This window comes from Spermophilus citellus (assembly GCF_964194105.1).
Source record: "Spermophilus citellus genome assembly, chromosome: 5".
NCBI lineage: Eukaryota > Metazoa > Chordata > Mammalia > Rodentia > Sciuridae > Spermophilus > Spermophilus citellus.
The window spans coordinates 20,604,945-20,623,631 of NC_138186.1; the positions used below are offsets into that span (position 1 = coordinate 20,604,945).

Below are 18,687 nucleotides of genomic sequence, written 5' to 3' on the forward strand. Positions count from 1 at the left end.
GCCTCGACCCGGCCCCCAACCCGGGCCACGCCCCCAGCCTCGGCCCCGCCCACGTCGCGTGCTACATCCTGACTCCGCCCCTGTCCCGTCCCGTTCGGTTCCGTCCTCGTCGGGGCTCGCGGTAGCTACCATGGCAGGGAGGCTGACCCGTTGCTGGAGTCCGAGGTAAGGTTGACGCCTCGGCCGCCCGGCCCAAAGTCGCCTGCCGGACACCGCTGCCCTTGCGTGGTTGCCTCCCGCCAGTCTCGCGAGAGCCGCGCTGTTATCTGGTCTGGGCAGCTGCAGGATTTTGCCTTCGTGGTTTTCCAGCGAGAGGGTGACCTTCACAGCGTGCCTTCCTCCTCCGCTGGGCCCAGGAGAGTCAGGATGCACCCTCTGGAGGCCGGGGACTTCGGAGGACCTCACTTTGGAGGGTCCCTCAGGCCTCCGCCCGCTTACGCGCCTCGCGCACGCGCCCTTCCGAAACTGGTTCCCGGTGGGAGAGCCGCCCCCGCTGCTCGGGTACTTACCCGGGTGCACAGTGTCTTTTGATAACCTGAGTAGAGCGTTTAAACACGGGTTTGCTTGTTTGCTGAGCGCTATAGAAAAGCCCTTGTCACCAAAGTGGGCTGGAAACTCTGCTTCTTTTGGAGAACACACGAGTTATAATGTTAAGTCAAACAAGTAATGTTGCTTGTAAACCACCCCAAAAGAATCTGTGTACGAAACAAAACCTGGAACTTGGTGATTGCTTTGAAGTGGTAGAATTATGAGCGATTTTATTATCTTAAATGGTCGTAATTTTGCAATATGTTTTTAAGACCCAGAATTCATTTTAAAATAGCTAAGTTTGGTGGGAAGTTGCATATTTAAGCCCATTAAAGACATTTTAAATTGTTCTTTATTTTCTACTTGAAATTTTCCCTGTGCCAAATTCAGGTAAAATTGAGTCCCCACAAAAAAGTGGGGGTTGGGAGAAATTATTGTAAGCGGATTTTACAGAATTACTGATATCTCAGGATTTAAACCTTGAGGTCCTTGTACCATTTGCAAGTAACATAAATGCAAAGAAGGTGATGATGATTGCTAGGTTTGGGCTTTATTTGTATCTATTGTTTTAATTATTTTTAATGCCCTTAACTTTATTATTCAGGTCATCATTGTGAACGTCCAATTTTTTGCTTCTAGCCTCAGTACTGTGCTTTGAAGTTCACCATCTCACTTGGGTGCTTAAAAACTTAACCCCCTGCCCTTGCTTGCTGTTTCTGCTCTGCGCCTGTCTGTCTTGTATCCTGTGAGGATGGAGTACACTTGCTGAGCCTGCTTCACTGACTACTTTCCTGCACAGGTAGATTCCTTCCTACCTTCCTGAGAAGATGTGTGTGGAATTCCAACTGTTCATCTGTCCTTTTGAACATTTCTTGTGTCTTCCTCCTTCCACTGTGTGTATGTTGGGACAAGTGTTTTGTCGCCTAGAATTGACCTGATTAATAGTTACATATAACTAATCAGTGAGTGCAGACGCTGTTTCAGGACCTTAGGACTCGCCACTAAGTTCTGTGCATCCTAATCCCTTGTTCTGCCAGCTTCTGTCTTGAGTGCATTTCATTTATTTCTTGCCTGTAACAAAATTTACACGGACAAACTTTCCTGCTGGTGGTTTTGAATTGCATAAAAATGCCTCGCTGAATTGCAGATTTTTTTCCATTATTTTAAAATTATGGGCTGGGGATGTGGCTCAGTGGTCAAGTGCCCCTGAGTACAATATCCAGCATCGCCACCCCCCCCCCAAAAAAAAAAACTCTTATGATCTTAAAATTACTACTATTAGCTTCTATGTTGATTTCTCTTCCTGGGACAAGTATAAAGAAAATATTTACACGGCATTTTGGCATGTGTATGTGGTGAGAACAATAAGATATAAGGCTGCAGAAATATGACTGGAAATAAATAGAATCAGGCTATTTGTAGTCTTCTGCAGGTCCTTCGCTTCCCAGTAGTTCAGCTGCACATGAGCAGAACAGCAATGAGAGCCAGTGAGAAGGACTTTGAAAATGCAAGGAATCAATTGAAACTCTTGACGAAGGATCCAGGAAATGAAGTGAAGCTAAAACTCTATGCCCTGTATAAGCAGGTAAATGCCTAAAGTCTGACATTATTTAGAGACATTTTGAGCAAATGACTCCTTAAATACATTTGCTGTAGGTCTACTAAAATGCAATTTAATATTTTGAGTGTATGGTTGCCTTTTTGTCTGAAGAGTATAGATGGGCTGTTTGTGTGAGTATGTGTGTGTGTGTGTGAGTATGTGTGTGTGTTTTGTTTTGGGACTTGAAATACTAGTAAGGCACAACGTAACACCTCAGGGTCACTCTAAAGCATAAGAGGTTTTAAAAATATAACATTCAAATGTGTAGACCTTATTTGACTCCTGATTAGAATAAATCAACTGAAAAGTTATTTTGAGACAGCTGGGGAGATTTGAATATGGACTGAGTTTTAGAAACTATATAGGAATTATTAATGATGTCATGGTTATCTAAGAAAATGTAACTGTTTTTTAAGAAATGTATCCTCAATGTGGAGGGGTGAGGTAGCCTGATGTTTGGGATTCATTAAAAATAGCCAAAAAGAAAGAAAATAGATGAAGCAAGGAAAAATTTGAAAATTGTTCAATCTGAGCAGTGGAGTATTAGGGACTCATTTTAATATTATACTTTGGTTTGTGTTTGAAATTTTTTATAGCAAATTGAAAAAAACCAAAGCTTTGAAGGTATAATGCCAAAGATTCCCCTGGCACATCTGCCACTCTGATCTCCTATGTTATTTTTCTGTTAGATGATTGGTATGAACTTTGCCATACAAGGCTTTGCCCCTCCAATGTGGAGAGATAATCTCTAAACCCTTGAACTATATATTCTTGATTGGCGTGCCTTTGTGTGCCTGGACAGTCTCACATTGTGATTTAGGGTAGGGAGTCGGCCTCACCAGGTACAATACAGGGTGGGGGCTTCAGTTTCTCTGATAAGGCTTGCATGATACAGACCTGGTAAAAACTCTGGACATAAAGCTGAAATGAGCTTCTTTGGCAAGACTTTGAATATTGTCACACACAGATTCTGAGTTACACGGTCCCGACTCCCTGGGGAGAGGATAACAGAATTGCCACATTTGCTTGTGCTATGAGCTCTGTCCTATGTGCTTTTTCCCTTGACTGATTTTAATCTGTAAAAAAAACTGTAGCCATGAGTATAACAGCTTGCAGTGGGTTCTGTGACTTTTTCTAGTGAATTATTGAACCTGAGGGTAGTCTTGGGAATACCCGCCCCCCCCCCCATACCTCAAAAACTGGTGTCAGAAGTGAGAGTGATCAGCCAATAAGGTCAAACCCTTATCTTATGGATTCTGTTCCCTCCGACTTTTCAGATGGCTCACTTGCAGGATGACTCAGTCATCATCCTTTACTCCCTTTCCTCTTTTACTGTATTACAAAATTTAGAAATTTTTACATGGAGTTTTAAATTGCCATGCTAAGAAGTAGCTGAACAGGATGTTTATCTCAAGACACCCACTCCACCTAACCTCGAGTAAATAAACTATAATTGCTCTTTGCTTTTCACTGACATGTCCTTCAGTGAAGTTTCCTGAGAGCTAGTGGTTCTGACAGCCCACACCCCTCCCTCCACCAGCTACAATTCTGTTGTCCAGTTACCAGAAATCTGCCACCCAAGCAGTGTGGTTTTTGCTCCTATAGATGGGCTTTCAGAATGTACTGTGGGTTTCCAAATATTTGTTGGCTAGTTCTTTTGAAAATGGTTGGCTTGAATGTTTTTGTGAAATATATGATCATCAGTGTAAAAATAAGGAACTATTAGAATTTTTCAGATAGCACTTTCCCAGAGCCTTTCTCTTGCATTATTTCCATATGCAGGTAGTTATAACTTATTTTAGGGACTAATCCAATAGCACCTTTTCTCTCTCCAATCTTTTTGTGTGTGTGTTTTCAGCAACAATGTTAAAAGAGGGTGAGAGGAGAGTTCAGGTGATTCTATATAAAATATATATTTTATATTTATATGGGGGGAGACATTCATGCTATCTGTGGATTTTATGGATCTTAAATATTTAGGGCTCCAATTTTCATGGACATTTGGCCATTAATCACCCCTCTCCTCTTCATAGGCCACTGAAGGACCTTGTAACACACCCAAACCAAGCATGTTGGACTTCATCAATAAAGCCAAATGGGATGCATGGAATGCCCTTGGCAGCCTGCCCAAGGTGAATTTACTTGTTATACTCTGCGAGGGTTTTGTTTTGTTTTGTTTTTGTTTTTGTTTTTTGAGACAGGGTCTCACAAATTGCTTAGGACCTCGATAAGTTGCTGAGGCTGGCCTTGAGAGACAGGGTCTCACAAATTGCTTAGGACCTCAGTAAGTTGCTGAGGCTGGCCTTGAACTTATGATCCTCCTGCCTCAGCCTCCCAAGCCACTGAGGTTACAGACATGTGCCACTACACCCAGTTGCCTTTTATTTTCTTTGCCAGACATCTAATGAAGCTTGGTGCTTCTCACCAAGCCATTATCAACAGAGCCTTTGAACTCTTTTATTTATTGCAGCCTGCTAATCGTTAGCATATTATGTTTCTCAAAGTGCTTATTCATTGACTGTCAGCTGAACCTCTTTGTCATCTACTCTTCAGGAAACTGCTAGGCAGAACTATGTGGATTTGGTGTCCAGTTTGAGTCCTTCGTCTGAGTCTTCTAGCCAAGTGAAGCCTGCAGCAGCCAACGAGAAACAACCGGGATCTGAAAACATCATAGTGACCTCTCAGGATGGCATCACAAAGATCATGTTTAACCGGCCCACCAAAAAAAACGCCATCACCACTTCGGTAATGTTCCCCGCCTTGCGAGTGTGTCCTGTTTTTCTTTTCCTCTTCTTTTCTTTGTTCCACTCAAAAAAGAAAGAAAGAAAGAGAAAAAGAAACTATTGAGCTTCAACATTATTTCTATTTTAAAAATGTCTCTGGTTTGGTTTGTTCAAGATCATTAATAGTGGCCACTGTTTTCTTCGGGTTGGCCATGTTTTGTTTAGGATTTGTGAGTTTTGAGTCGGAGCAATGTATCCAAAGGGCACTGAGATTTTCCTATGAATAGAAGCACAAATCAGTTAAGTTAATATAAATGAAATATGTGTTGATACAAGAGAATATGCAGAGAGGCACTCTAAGATTAGTATAAACTGCCCCCCAAAAGTGTCTGACTGTCAGTTGGACTTTTCTGCTCTTACGGAGTTTTATTTTATATGAATAGAGGAGAAAAGGACTTTGTCTTCAGTAAACCCTAACCCCACTGTGCTCTACCAGGACAACTTTGAATTTGTCCCTGAACTAGAAAGATAACAAAATAAGGACTTCAGCCCTTTCCCACATGAAATAAATTACTGGGAATTTATCCAGTGCTCAGTGGGATTATAACGATTGTGTTTCTGCAGTGTAGAACAGAGAACATACTGATCTGAAATATTCTTTTTTTTTATGATTTTTTAAAAAATATTCTTAAGTAAGCATTTCATGACGGTCATATAGTTGATAAGGCATTTAATTTTCAAAATTGTATTTCCGTTTACCCTAACTCGTTTCTATGTAACCCTGACACTAATAGCTAGTCTTCCCAGGTGCCTAATAAGAGTTAGCACTTTCTGCACAGAGCTGTATTTTTTAAAAGAAGCCTATTACTGTTATTTAACAATAAAATAGACAAGAAGACACTTAAGTTCACATAGCTAATCAGCAAGAAAATCTATATATACTTATTCTAAATCTGGCTTATGCCACTGACCTTTCCATGCTGTGTCATTACTATAGTAAAGGAATTATTTTCTGTTCCCTCCCTCAGTGGAAATGACTACATCTTTGTTCATGCATTATGTAAAGTCTATACCTTAACTTTTTCAGTGTTATTATATCCATAAATATCAGCCCTCTTCATCATTCTTTCCCACATGGAAATGTCAGCTACGATAGAGACTGCACCTACTTTATTTTTGTTAATATTTTTTTAGTTGTTGATGTACCTTTATTTTTTTTAATTTTATTTGCATATGGTGCTGAGGATCAAACCCAGTGCCTCACAAATGCTAGGCAAGTGCTCTGCCACTAAGCCACAACCCCAGCCCGAGGTACCTATTTTAAATGCATTAATAGCAATAGCAACATGTCCAAGATTTTTAGATGTGTTGCTGATTTAAAATTTAGAGAGCATTGTCCTTGAATACTATTACAGTGTCTTGGAAATCTTAGCCTGTGGCATTCTTTACCACTTCCCAGACTGTCCAGACACCTATTCTTTCTTGAGGTCACAGCAGGATATTGCTTTGTGGAAAGTTTTCTCTGACCATCTCCTACGTCAGCCATCCTCAACAAACCTCAGCACCTCCCATGAGCTTCACGCTGCTTCATGCTTTAGACCCGTGGCTCCATTTGAGCATAGTAATCTCCTGTATTAATTCTAAAAGCTTAAGGTCTGCATCCTTTTTGCTCACTTTAAAAACAAAGTGGTTTTAGCTCCTCTGCATCTACCAAAGTGCCTGGTATATTATATGCATCAAATAATTAAAAAACAAACGAAAATCCTTTTAGGTATCGTGGTCCACTTTTTTTGGAGTGGGGGAGCAGGTACCAAGGATTGAATTCAGGGCACTCAATCACTAAGCCACATCCCCAGCCCTTTTTTATATTTTTTAATTCAAGAGGGTCTCACTGAGTTGCTTAGCACCTCGCTGTTGCTGAGGCTGGCTCTAAACTCATGATCCTCCTGCCTCAGCCTCCCGAGCCACTGGGATTACAGGAGTTCGGCACCATGCCCCGCATATTGGTCCATTTTTTGGCTGTTAAAATATAATCAATATAAAGGTTTGGTGAGAGCAGACTTGTATGTTGACAGAGTGAGTCCACTGACTGAGAGTTCTTATTTTCAGTGTTCTTTTCCTCATCTTCCCCTTCACATAGATGTATAAAGAAATTATTCATGCACTTAAAGCTGCAAGCACGGATAATTCAGCCATAACTGTTTTTACAGGTAAGACATTTTCTTGGACTTCTTAATTAAATTTCTATTTTGGAGAGTCTTCCACTAAATAGGAAATTAAGTGAAAAAGTGTGAAGATGTTTTCCAGTATTGCAATGCTTTAATTTATAAATATATAACCATATAATAGACCTGGGCTACCCACTCCTTAATAATTCAAGGATAAGCATGTATCCCAACATGGCTTGAACAAGAACCATCATGATGGCCTGCCTGATTCACAGTAGCCAAAGCAAAAGATGTCTTAAACCAGCTGGATAAATAAATTGTTGACTATTCATGCAATGGAATGCTACTCGGCAATAAAAAGTAACACATAACTGCACAAGAACATGGATGAGTCTTTAAAGCATATTTCAACAAAATAAGCCAATTACAAGAGTACATATTGTATCATTCACTTTATATAAAGGTTTGCAATAGACAAAAGTTCTAGTCTAAAGTGGTTGATGTCCTAAAGTGACTGCTTTGAGGCAGGTGGGATAATGTAACTACAGAAAAAACCCTGGGAACATTCCAGAATGATGGTATACCCCAAGTAATACCAAAATCTGCAGATGCTTAAGTTCCTTATATAAAATGGTACATTATATGCATAGAACGTATACACATCTGCCTGTAAACTTTAAATTATCACTAGATTATTTATAGTGCCTAATAAAATGTCAGTGCTGACATAATTGTCATACTATATTAAGGAAAAAGAGTTGGTTCGTGTTCAGTACCTAGGCATAAATTTTCTGTTGGTGAATCCACAGATGTGAAACCCACAGATATGAAGGGCTGACTGGGGAACAAAATATTATATACTAGTTTGGTTCTGTTGCAAGGTTTGAGGCATCTGTGGAACATCTTGGAGGATAAGGAGTGGGGATCACTGTGTCTTGTTTTGGATGGTGATCATGCAGGTAAATACAGTGATCAGAACTCATTAAACTGAACATTTAAGAACTGATCATTTTATTGTATGTAGATTATACTAATACTAGTGTGGTAATGTACACTTGTAATCCCAGTAACTTGGGAAGCTGAGGCAGGAGGATCACAAGTTCAAGGCCAGACTTAGCAACTTAAACCCTGTCTCAAAATAAGAAATTAAAAGGGCTGGGCATGTGACTCAGTGGTGAAGCCCCTGGATTCAATCCCCTGTACCAAAAAAAAAAAAAAAAAAAAAAAAATACACAGGCACACACACATCTTCAATATATCTTAAAATAAAGACAGGACTTCTTAGTAGGATTTAGAAAGCCCAACAGTCTTGTCCTACTCATCTTCATTCTTTGTCTTCTTCCCCTGGCTATTTCTACATCAGCCATGGTTATTTTTTCCAGCCCATCGTACGCATGGAGTACACCCCTGTGTAGACCCTCAGCACATTAGTTCCCTCTGTGTGAATTTATTTCCTATTCTCTCCCTCTCTAGCCTTGCCACTCCTCCATATCTCAATTCAATTTTCCCTTTTCATAGGAAAGTCCCTCCATTAACTCCCTGACTAGACCAAACTCATGATCCTTATTCGTATCATCAGACACTTCTCTTTTGTCTCTTAGTTACCTTCTCTACATTTGTGGGGAGTGGTTTTGGTTTTGCCATTATTGGGAATTGAACCCAGGGGCCCTTTACCACTGAGCTACAACCCTAGTCCTCGTCATTTTTTATTTCAAGACAGGATCTCACTGACTTGACCAAACTGACCTCAAACTTGAGATCCTCCTACCTCAGCCTCCCAAGCTGCTAGGATTACAGGCCTGCACCTCTGTGCCTAACTTATTATTGTGTTTTTAAACCAATGTCCAGCTAATTTGCTGGTCTATAAATTAGGACAAGAACCATAGCTGGTTCACCAGTGTATTTTCAGTGACTAGCACCTAGAGCCTGGCACATGGTAGATTCTCGGGTGTTACAGAGCGAATGCATATATAAATGAATGGTGATCGGTTTTCTTGTTTACAGGAAATGGTGATTATTACAGTAGTGGGAATGATCTGACTAACTTCACAGATGTTCCCCCCAATTCAATAGAGGAGACAGCTAAAAATGCTAGCATTTTACTGAGGTAAGAGTGACATTTGTCTGATCGTGGGGTTCATTTATATTTATATCTTTATTTAATTAATTTTTATGTGATGCTGAGGATTGAACCCAGTGCCTCACAAGGCACATGTTCAACCACTGAGCTACAGCCCAGCCTCCTGGGGTTCATTTTTATATATCAAAGTGGTATTTACTTGAGCAAAAGTGAAATGCCTACTTCTCTGCTGATGCAGTTAACTGTGACTTTGAACAAGCTTATTTCTCCAAGTCTCTGATAGTAGGTGGACATTCATTCTATCATTCTATCACCTTGACTTCTGTCCCCTGTCCATCCGGCCACTCTACATGAGATTGACTAGAAGGCAGGAGGTGAACTAGAATTGGAAATAAAATTCTCTCGTATTGAGGCAGGGGAACTTAGCACATTCTCCTCAGGTCAGGGCAGTGGATGATTTCCATGAGTGCTGGTGACAGGAGACTGAAGTAGTCTTGAAAGACACAGAAGACCTCTGTGAGAGCTTTGCTCTTCCTGTCCTCTCTGTCCCACTGAGTCTGAGTCCCACCATGCTGGATAGCACAGTGTGTGCTCAGTCACCTGTCGTAATCTCTGAACTCACTGCCCATGGTACAGGATCTGAACGAGTTTTGGCCTGTAGGATTCGCTGCTGAGCTTCCATCAGGAGCCATACAGGGGGGGTGTCCTTAGTGATTCTGGGGGGAAGACCAGGAAGTGGCCAGGCAGGGAGCACTGCTGGCTGGTGTGTATATTTTATTTTGAGCCAGGGTCTCAAATTTATTCTCAGATTCAAACTTCCTTGCCCGCTTGGAACATTTAATGCTTTTCTGTTTCCTTTTTCATAGGGAGTTTGTAGATGCTTTTATAGATTTTCCTAAGCCTCTGGTTGCAGTGATAAATGGCCCAGCTGTGGGAATCGTGGTCACCCTTCTGGGGCTATTTGATGTCGTGTATGCATCCGACAAAGTAAGTCAGCTCCCAGAAACATGGGAAGCCAGGCCACTGGAATGAAGTGAGATCCTCCGGATCGTTTTATCATTGTTGGTAGTAGCTGGTTACACGTGGCTGTAGTAGGATGGACTGTATTTAGATCAATCTCCAAAAAATTAGCTCAATTGGATAGATTTTATTTTTCCTTCATTATTAACTTGAATTTTGCTAAACACCAGTATTATGGTTGACAGTGTCCAGTGCTGATGGTTCTGTATTCTGATCAAATGATAAGTAGTTATTCAACATTCCATTTTCATATTACTCTGAAAGATTAAGGATACACTTAAAAGCTGGTTTTCAAAAAGAAAATGGCATCATTTCAGGTTGTGCAAGTTGACTATTTGATCCCTAAATGAATCCTAGTATTTAGAATTTTAGAATAAGAATGATGATTATTATATGTGCTCATTATTGTTGTTATTACATACTCTATACTTTGGTTTTCTTATAAGAGAACTGAATCTCTGAGAAGTTCCTTCCCCAAAACAAAGTATAGCCAGGGCTGGGGTTTTGGCTCAGGGGTAGAGCACTTGCCTTGCATGTGTGAGGCTTTGGGTTAGATACTCAGCACCACATAAAAATAAACAAACAATATAAAGATATTGTGTCCTTTTGCAACTGAAAAAAATTTTTTAAAAAAGTATAGCCATATGTTCACCATTGAATTAAATATTTTAGTTTTTGTACTTACCAGAGTTTGTTTCTATCATCATGGAAAATAAGATTTTGAAAATTATAGAAAAGTACAAAGAAAAATGTTAAGTTAAAAATCACTCCATGCAGCTGCGTGTGATGGCACAAGTCTGTAATCCCAGCAACTCGGGCAGCTGAGGCAGCAGGATCAAAGTTTGAAGTCAGCCTCAACAGCTTGGCAAGGCTCTAAACAACGTAGTGAGACCCTGGCTCAAAATAAAATATAAAAATGGACTGGGAATATGGCTCGATGGTTAAGTGCCCCTGGGTTCAATCCCTGGTACCAAAAAAAAAAAAAAGAGAGAGAGAGAGAGAGTGTGTGTGTGTGTGTGTGTGTGTGTGTGTGTGTGTGTGTACTTTTCTAAATTTTTCAAAATTCCACAGGGACAGAAAATGGGAAAGTATAGGTCAAAGAATACAGAGTAGGAAATATGTAGGATCAAAAGACCCCGTGTACGTGAGGACCATAGTTAATAATAGCATATTGTAATCAAGATCTTTGCTAAATGAGTAAATTATACGTGCTGTTATGTATGTGTCAGAGTGGGATAAAGGTGAGGGTGATAGATTGTTAATTTGCTCACAATAGCAACTATTTCACTACATATGTATTTTATTATAGCATGTCATATGCACCTTGCATATACACAGTCTTTTTTTAAGTAGTCTTTAATTTTACCTCTCAGAGCTAAACAGTGCTAGTGTCTGGTTTATATAACTACTCTAATGTAACCAGTCCCTGACTGCTGGAGCCACAGTCCGTTTCCAGACTTCATCATTGTAAGAAAGACACAATAACATTTATCTCAGAACTTCGACCCTAGGATATTTACTGTAGAACTAATAATGACTCTAGAGTTGTCAGATTCTTCAAATGACTTTGTTTATGTGCTGGTAAAATTTTCTCATCTGCCGCCTTGTGAGAGACATCTGATTTTTCACTACTGTAGGAATTCCTTAGGATTTATCATCATTGGCTTCATGAATAAATACCACATTAAATCATGGGCCCATATTTAACCCACATAGTCAAACAGTGATTAGTTCACTCTGACCATTTTTCCTTATGAGCTGTGGTGAATAATGCTTGGTAGCTTTTCTGTTAGCAAATGAGTTAATGCACAGGGAGAAGTTATGTCATAAAAGTAAGGATCTGAGTGCTCACTGTGTACTAGGCACTCTGTTAGTGCACATCACACACGCACACGTTCACATATTCCACCAACATCCCGGTGAGATAGTTACTTTCATACCCATTTTACAGATGGGAAACTGGCACAGAAAGGGGAAGGGACTATCCCAGAGGCACCAAGCGGTCTGATGCCAGAGTTTACACCCTAACTACGTCTGCTGCTTTATCAAATAAACATTCTAATTGCTGCTGATCATCAGTTTGTTTGTATGTGTCTGTGGCCCCTTAGGTCTGGTTGGTATTTTCATTCAGTTTTCAGGTGATATTTTTAGGCTGTGTCATCTCACTGTTTTTTCTTTTTTGTACCAGAGATTGAACCCAGGGGCACTTAACCACTGAGCCACATCCCCAGCCTTTTTTAACATTTTATTTAGAGACAGGGTCTTGCTGAGTTGCTTGGGGCCTCTCTAAGTTGCTTAGGCTGGCCTCGGACTGGTGATCCTCCTGCCTCAGCCTCCCAAATCACTAGGATTATAGGCCTGTACCACTGTACCCAGCCTCACTTATTCTTGGAATAATATTTCTTTATGAGGGGAGAAAAAGATGAATGATATTAATGAATGATATGTTCTTTTATATTTTTCTTTATATGTTGCATACATTATACATTTATATCTTCTGAGAAATATGCATTAAAAAAGACCACGTTTGACTATAGGAAGTAAAATCTAAATATTCTTTTATATCTTATCAGTTATAAATTAATTCTCCTTCATAAAGATTTATTGGTCATCAAGAACATAGAAAAATACTTAATATTTTAAAATAGTAAATCTAGAAAAATATTAAAAATGATTATATTCCAAATAAGCAATATCAAGATTGATTTAGTATCTAACACCAATCGGGGGTGGGGGTTGAATTAAAAACTCTTAAGTCACCAAGACAAATGAAAGATTGAGAAAATTGAAACAATTTTTCAACCCACATAACAGGCTAATCTCTCTTAATATTTTAAGATATATCTATGTAGATCACCAACCTAATATAAAAATGGGCAGTAGAGAGGAATAAATCCTTCACAGAAAAGAAAGTAAATGACTTTTGAAACTATATGAGAAACACCCATTATGAAAATGGAGAGAGAGGACTGGGGTTGTGGCTCAGTGGTAGAGTGCTCACCTAGCACGCGTGAGGCCTTGGGTTCAAGCCTCAGCACCACATTAAAATAAAGGTATTGTGTTGTGTCCAACTACAACTAAAAAATAAATTAAAAAAAAGAAAATGGAGAGATAATCCACACCAGAATATTATTATTTGCATGAGATTTACAGTAAGACTCATAACCTGAATATAAAAGACAACTTACAAATCAATAAAAAGAAGGTTAAGAGTCTAACTTTAAAAACACCAAGAAAAATACGTAAGCAGTTCTTCACCAAAGATGTGAACATGACTAATAAGTACATGAAAAGATGCTCAACATCATTGATCATTAGCAACATGTAAACTAGGACAAGGTGAGACTGCTCCACACCCATAAATATGGTTAAAATTAAAAGGACTTTTGATAATAAAGTATAGTGAGGAGGTGGAGCAAATGGGGCTGGTAGTAGTGTCCAGACTCTGCTATTCTCTTAAGTTCAGCGTAACTTTCCACACAACCCAGCAATTACACTGGTGGGTATTCACCAACAAGTACTGAAAACATGTTTACCCAGAGCTACCTTTTCACAACAACCTTATTTTGTTAGAATTATCTGAAAAATATTTAATTTTTCTTCAGCTTCATTGAGGAGTAATTGACAAATAGAAATTGTGTATATCAAAACAACTTGATATTTTCCTGAACAGTTTTGTGCACAAAGTACTGGAAACAATACCAGTGGCATTTCCAATGGCAAATGGGTAAGCAAATTATACAAATTATCCCTACAGTGGATTTCTATTCAACAGTAACAAGAAGCAGGCTAATATGCAACAGTGTGGTGATTCCCAGAAGCTTTAGGCCAGGGGACAGAAGTGAGACTCAAAGGCTTTGGAACATAGGATTCCATTTATATAGCATGCTAGAAAAGCCAGACTACAGGGACAGAAAGCCAATTAGTGATTGCACAGGGATGGCAAGAAGGAAGGGATTGACCACCAAAGGCCATGATAAAAATATACTGTGTCATTGAATAAAGACTTGAAAAGAGTGGATTTCACACTGCATAATCCTAATCTACATTTTTTTGTTAAGCATTTTGAAATTATGATTAAGTGGTGATTTTTTTAAAATGGTTTTCTTTTCTTCCCCTCCCCCCAAATAGGCAACATTTCACACTCCATTTAGTGAACTTGGCCAAAGCCCAGAGGGATGTGCCTCTTACACTTTTCCGAAGATAATGGGCCCCGCCAAGGTAACTTCTGGGAAGCTTAAAAGTAATGTTTAATGTTTCATTCCTCTTCCAAATATAACCCCATACTCTCTCTTCTTTCCCTTACTGATACGTACAAAGAGATAGAAACTATTTGACCTCCAACTCTAAGGGTTTTACAAGTGGAGGAACCAAGCTTTAGGAAGTGTCTGGTCTTAAAGAAAATTGGAAATTTTCTGCAACTTCCCAAACTGGGTCACTCCTTTCAGCCAGTTGCCTGATGCTATCTCATTGCAAGCAGCACAAGATCTGGTTCTCCACAGCTGTGGCATAGTGGGAGGACAAGGACTGTGTCCAGCCCCCTAGGTCTGCTCAGCTGAGGGCCACTTAGTTACTAAATGGATGAGCCACATCCACTGAACATGGTTCACCAGCATCTTCACTTTCAGAGTCATATGAAATACTTGGAAATGTGGGGCCTCGTGGAGGTTTCCAAAGCCACTCCCAATAGCAACAGCCTTTCTGTCAGCCTGTTTTGAAAGATATTAAGAGACTCCCAAGCCACTCCCAAGTGGCTGCTCGGGTCTTTCCCTGTGGTTATGGAAACCTAGTTACCCATGCTTGGTACATGACTCCAGGGATTGTGACACAGCTGGAGAGCGTGGCATAGGGAAAGGCTTAGCCAACATGCTTCCTGATCTCAGAGGCCGGGGGTGAAATTGTGCCTGTTCATTGGCTGCTAGGTTTTTGATGAAAATATTTCTTCTTTTAATCTCATTTTGCTGCCATATACCCCAAATCATTATACAGGTTTGGAAAGTGGAGCAGAACCAACTTGAAGGCTTAGAGCACTTGGAATAGTGTTTGCTTTTCTGGAAGACAAATTGCAAACAGAGAAAGGACATCCACTTAATCATCTCATGGGCTTTTTATTTTTATTTTTTTTAAGAAATGCAATTTGAGTCATCTTTACTTTCTTTAAGTCAAGTAGAATAATTTGAGTGCCTACATAGGTAAAGAAAACTGTCAAAGCTAAACCAGGTTTATCAGAGCTAAAGGACGAGGTAATGGAATTTTGAAAATGTCTAGCATTTGACCCAATAACTGTGAGTTGTTGTTATTTAACCCTTTTTTGTAATCATTATAGTTTATAAAGCATTAGCTCAGCTGCCGTGGTTCAGGTCCTTTCTGCCTTTGCCCGTTCTTACCTCTTCAAACCTGGGTGGACAAAAATGGTTGCCTGTTTAGCCCTTGCAGAGATGGAAGCCTGCAGTGGTCTCCACACACAGTTTGCAAACTGTTGCCCCATTGAGGTCATCAGCTTCTCCCTCATTGAGAATATAAGCAACTTTAAAAGACCATGAACAAATCTTTGCCTTCTGAAAGCAGTCAGTTCTGCAGTTAACTTAAATTTTGTTTTTATTAAGGTAGTATCTTAACTTTGCTTTTTATTTCAGGCAGCTGAGATGCTTATTTTTGGGAAGAAGTTAACAGCAGGAGAGGCATGTGCTCGAGGCCTCGTTACAGAAGTTTTTCCTGAAAGCACTTTCCAGAAAGAAGTTTGGACCAGGCTGAAAGCATATGCAAAGCTCCCCACAAATGTAAGTCTTCACCTTTTACTTATAGAAACCTTGAAAATAATTTCCCCAGGGGAAAAATGTGTAAACCTTAAGGGAATAAGTCACAAAGAAAAGACATTATCGTTAGTTGATTTTAAGCACATCTAAATTTGAGGTTAAAAATGATTACTGTTAGTGCTGGAGCTGTAGCTCAGTGGCAGAGGTCTTGCCTAGCATGTATGAGGCACTGGTTTCCATCCTTGCCACCACATAAAAATAAACAAATAAAATAAAGGCATGATGTCCATCTACAACTAAAAAAAAAAAATCTTTAAAAAAATAACTAATGATGTTGGAAATACTGATTTTTATAAAACTTATGAAATAGATATTTCGTTCCTATGGTACAGGGCCAAGGGGAAATTCTTTGTGGAGATAACTTTAGATTATAAGCAGTAGTTTCTGAGTTTTTTTACTTTGGAATTCAGATGAAAAACCAGAGAGGTTTCACAATAAGGAGATTGTTACTTTTTTTTATATGGGGTAGTTAATGACTGACTGCTCTTTTATTCTTGCTATTCAAAATGTGATCCTGGAATCAGAAGTTTTAGCATTCATCTGAAATGTTTTGAAAACATAATCATAGACCTGCCCCAGAATTACAAAGGTGATTCATATGCACATAAAAGGTTGAGAAGCACTGTCTTATTATTACACATGTGTCTTACAGGATTAGTTAAGTGAACATGGGAGAAATAAGAACCAGAATTACTGAATATCCCACTGCTGTTAGAAGAACTCTTAACCTTCCTGTTGGTTTTGTTTTATCAGTCCTTGAGGATTTCAAAGGAGTTGATCAGAAGTAATGAGAAAGAAAAGCTACATGCCGTTAATGCTGAAGAATGCACTGTCCTCCAGGGAAGGTGGCTGTCAGAGGAATGCATGAATGCTCTCATGAACTTTGTATCCAGAAAATCAAAACTGTGACAACCACTTAGAGAAGAGTTAAGACCATCAAAGGAAGGGTATGCGGTTAGTGCTGATTTTAACTAAATAAACTTCACTGGGCCTTTTTCCAGTGCTGTATGTCAGTTATGATGAGAATATTTTACTTACAGCCCTAATGAATAAAAACTTATGAAACAAGCTTTAAGAATTCACATAGGTTATTGGAACTAGAAAGTCTTACATCTTTTGACATGAATCGATGCTGCCAGGAACAGTGGAACATTGTGCCTGGGATCCTGCTTTGGAAAGCGTTCACGGCTTTACACGCTGAAGTTACATTCTTGAACACCACTACAGCACTTTGACGTCCACACGCGGTGACTGACTGAATCGGGCCGAACATTGACATCCTTTGAATTACTGACTTGAGATCCTCGATGGGTTGCATGTCCTTTTTCAGCCATCTAGCAAGGGAGCAAATGCAAGGAGCAAGTTACTAGAAAACAAATAAGAATCTTAGTTTCTTTTTTTCCCCCAATTTAATAAAGAGGCATGGAGGGGAAACGGGTTGTTTCATTGGAGAGCAGTGCTCCTTATTGGTATGGAGCCCTCATTCTTGTTCAATGTGGTATTTTATTTATTTATTTTTTAAAGAGAGAGTGAGAGAGGAGAGAGAGAGAGAGAATTTTTTTAATATTTTTTTTTTAGTTCTCGGCGGACACAACATCTTTGTTGGTATGTGGTGCTGAGGATCGAACCCGGGCCGCACGCATGCCAGGGGAGCGCGCCACCGCTTGAGCCACATCCCCAGCCCCAATGTGGTATTTTATAAGAGAGACCTGACAAGGACTGGAGATACAGTTCCAAGGGCTACAAAATTGGCATGGAATGTTTTGCTTTTTTAAATACTTTTTTTTTTTTCCTTTTTGACCTTTCCTTCTAGAATCAGCTTCCAGGTAAATAACCCACCAAACCTGTAACTTTTTATTTCTAATTTTTCTTTTTTGTTCCAATAATTGTATTTAAAATGTCCAGTCCTATAGAAAATATATGACTAGAAATAACCATTTATGTCTGTGTTGGGCACTTACTAGTGCTTAATGCTCATCATTATATTTAATCACCCCCTACCAAAAAAAAAAAAAAAAAAAAAGATGCCAGAAATCTAACATGAGGTAAGCACTGTTGCTTTTATAATTGGCGATCTTAAGACCTAGAGATTGAAGAGATGGCTTGGATCTGGAAAGCCCCCCAGAGACTGATGTGTTGAAGGCTTAGTCCCCAACATAGCAGTTTTTAGAGATGGGGTTACCTTAAAATTGGGAATGTGATTAGATCATGAGGGCTCTGACCTCATCAGTGGATTTATCCATTGATGGATAGTTTGATGGCATTATTGAGAGGCGATGGAAACTCCACAAGGTGGAGCTTGGTTGAAGGAAGCAAGTCACTTGGGACATGCCTAGAAAGGCAAGTATTGTCCTCAGCTCATTCCTGTCTCTTTGCTTCCTGAGTGCCATGAGATGAGCAACCTCCTCTGCCACATGCTCCCGTCACCTTGATATTCTTTATGCCTTGCTTCAAGCCCAGAAGCAGTGGAACCAGTCAACCTTGGACTGAAACCTCTGAAACAGTGACCCCAAATAAATCTTTCCTTCTCTGTGTTGATTTTCTCAGGTACCCTGTCACAAGGATGAAAAGCTAACTAACATACTTTCTGAGGTAAACTCCCAGTAAATACCAAATATGCAGACAAAAACCCAGAAAAAAGATAAAATATGTTTAAGCCTATGTAAACATTATACAATATATTCATTGTGATGAAACATGACATTATCCCATTAATAGGTACAATTTTATGTTTTCATATACTAGTGAAAAA

At 39.6% G+C, this 18,687-nt stretch overlaps 2 protein-coding genes across 7 annotated transcripts in view; one reads left to right on the forward strand and one right to left on the reverse strand.

Annotated features, from left to right (window-relative positions):
- The first annotated feature begins 8 nt into the window (after positions 1-8).
- ECI2 (enoyl-CoA delta isomerase 2) lies at positions 9-17,004 on the forward strand. Of its 6 annotated transcripts, none has more exons than XM_081294713.1 (10): positions 9-165; positions 1,951-2,113; positions 4,162-4,260; positions 4,682-4,873; positions 6,992-7,061; positions 9,024-9,126; positions 9,966-10,086; positions 14,251-14,340; positions 15,756-15,899; positions 16,689-17,004. In XM_081294713.1, exons 1-10 carry the CDS (start codon positions 131-133, stop codon positions 16,842-16,844), a joined length of 1,173 nt encoding a protein of 390 aa, XP_081150839.1. In that variant the 5' UTR covers positions 9-130; the 3' UTR covers positions 16,845-17,004. The 6 variants fall into 6 exon arrangements, with proteins under 6 accessions (XP_081150839.1, XP_081150842.1, XP_081150841.1 ...); XM_081294716.1 differs by having other exon boundaries at positions 51-165; positions 1,961-2,113; XM_081294715.1 differs by having other exon boundaries at positions 93-165; positions 1,940-2,113.
- Positions 16,991-18,687, reverse strand: part of LOC308649276 (testis expressed protein 56-like) — a gene marked incomplete at its 5' end in the record, with an annotated part of 37,229 nt that continues 35,532 nt past the window's right edge. Inside the window, one exon of the mRNA XM_081294922.1 lies at positions 16,991-17,269. Coding sequence (XP_081151048.1) covers positions 16,993-17,269 — 277 coding nt within the window. The 3' untranslated portion in view covers positions 16,991-16,992. The remainder of the gene's footprint in view (positions 17,270-18,687) is intronic.

Bases quoted from the DNA above. Each gene is read 5' to 3' on its own strand.
- ECI2 (XM_081294712.1), top strand. From the start codon at position 367: ATGCACCCTCTGGAGGCCGGGGACTTCGGAGGACCTCACTTTGGAGGG. The intron at 14,341-15,755 runs GTAACTTCTGGG...TTTTTATTTCAG, and splicing joins AGATAATGGGCCCCGCCAAG to GCAGCTGAGATGCTTATTTT. The intron at 15,900-16,688 runs GTAAGTCTTCAC...TTGTTTTATCAG, and splicing joins ATGCAAAGCTCCCCACAAAT to TCCTTGAGGATTTCAAAGGA.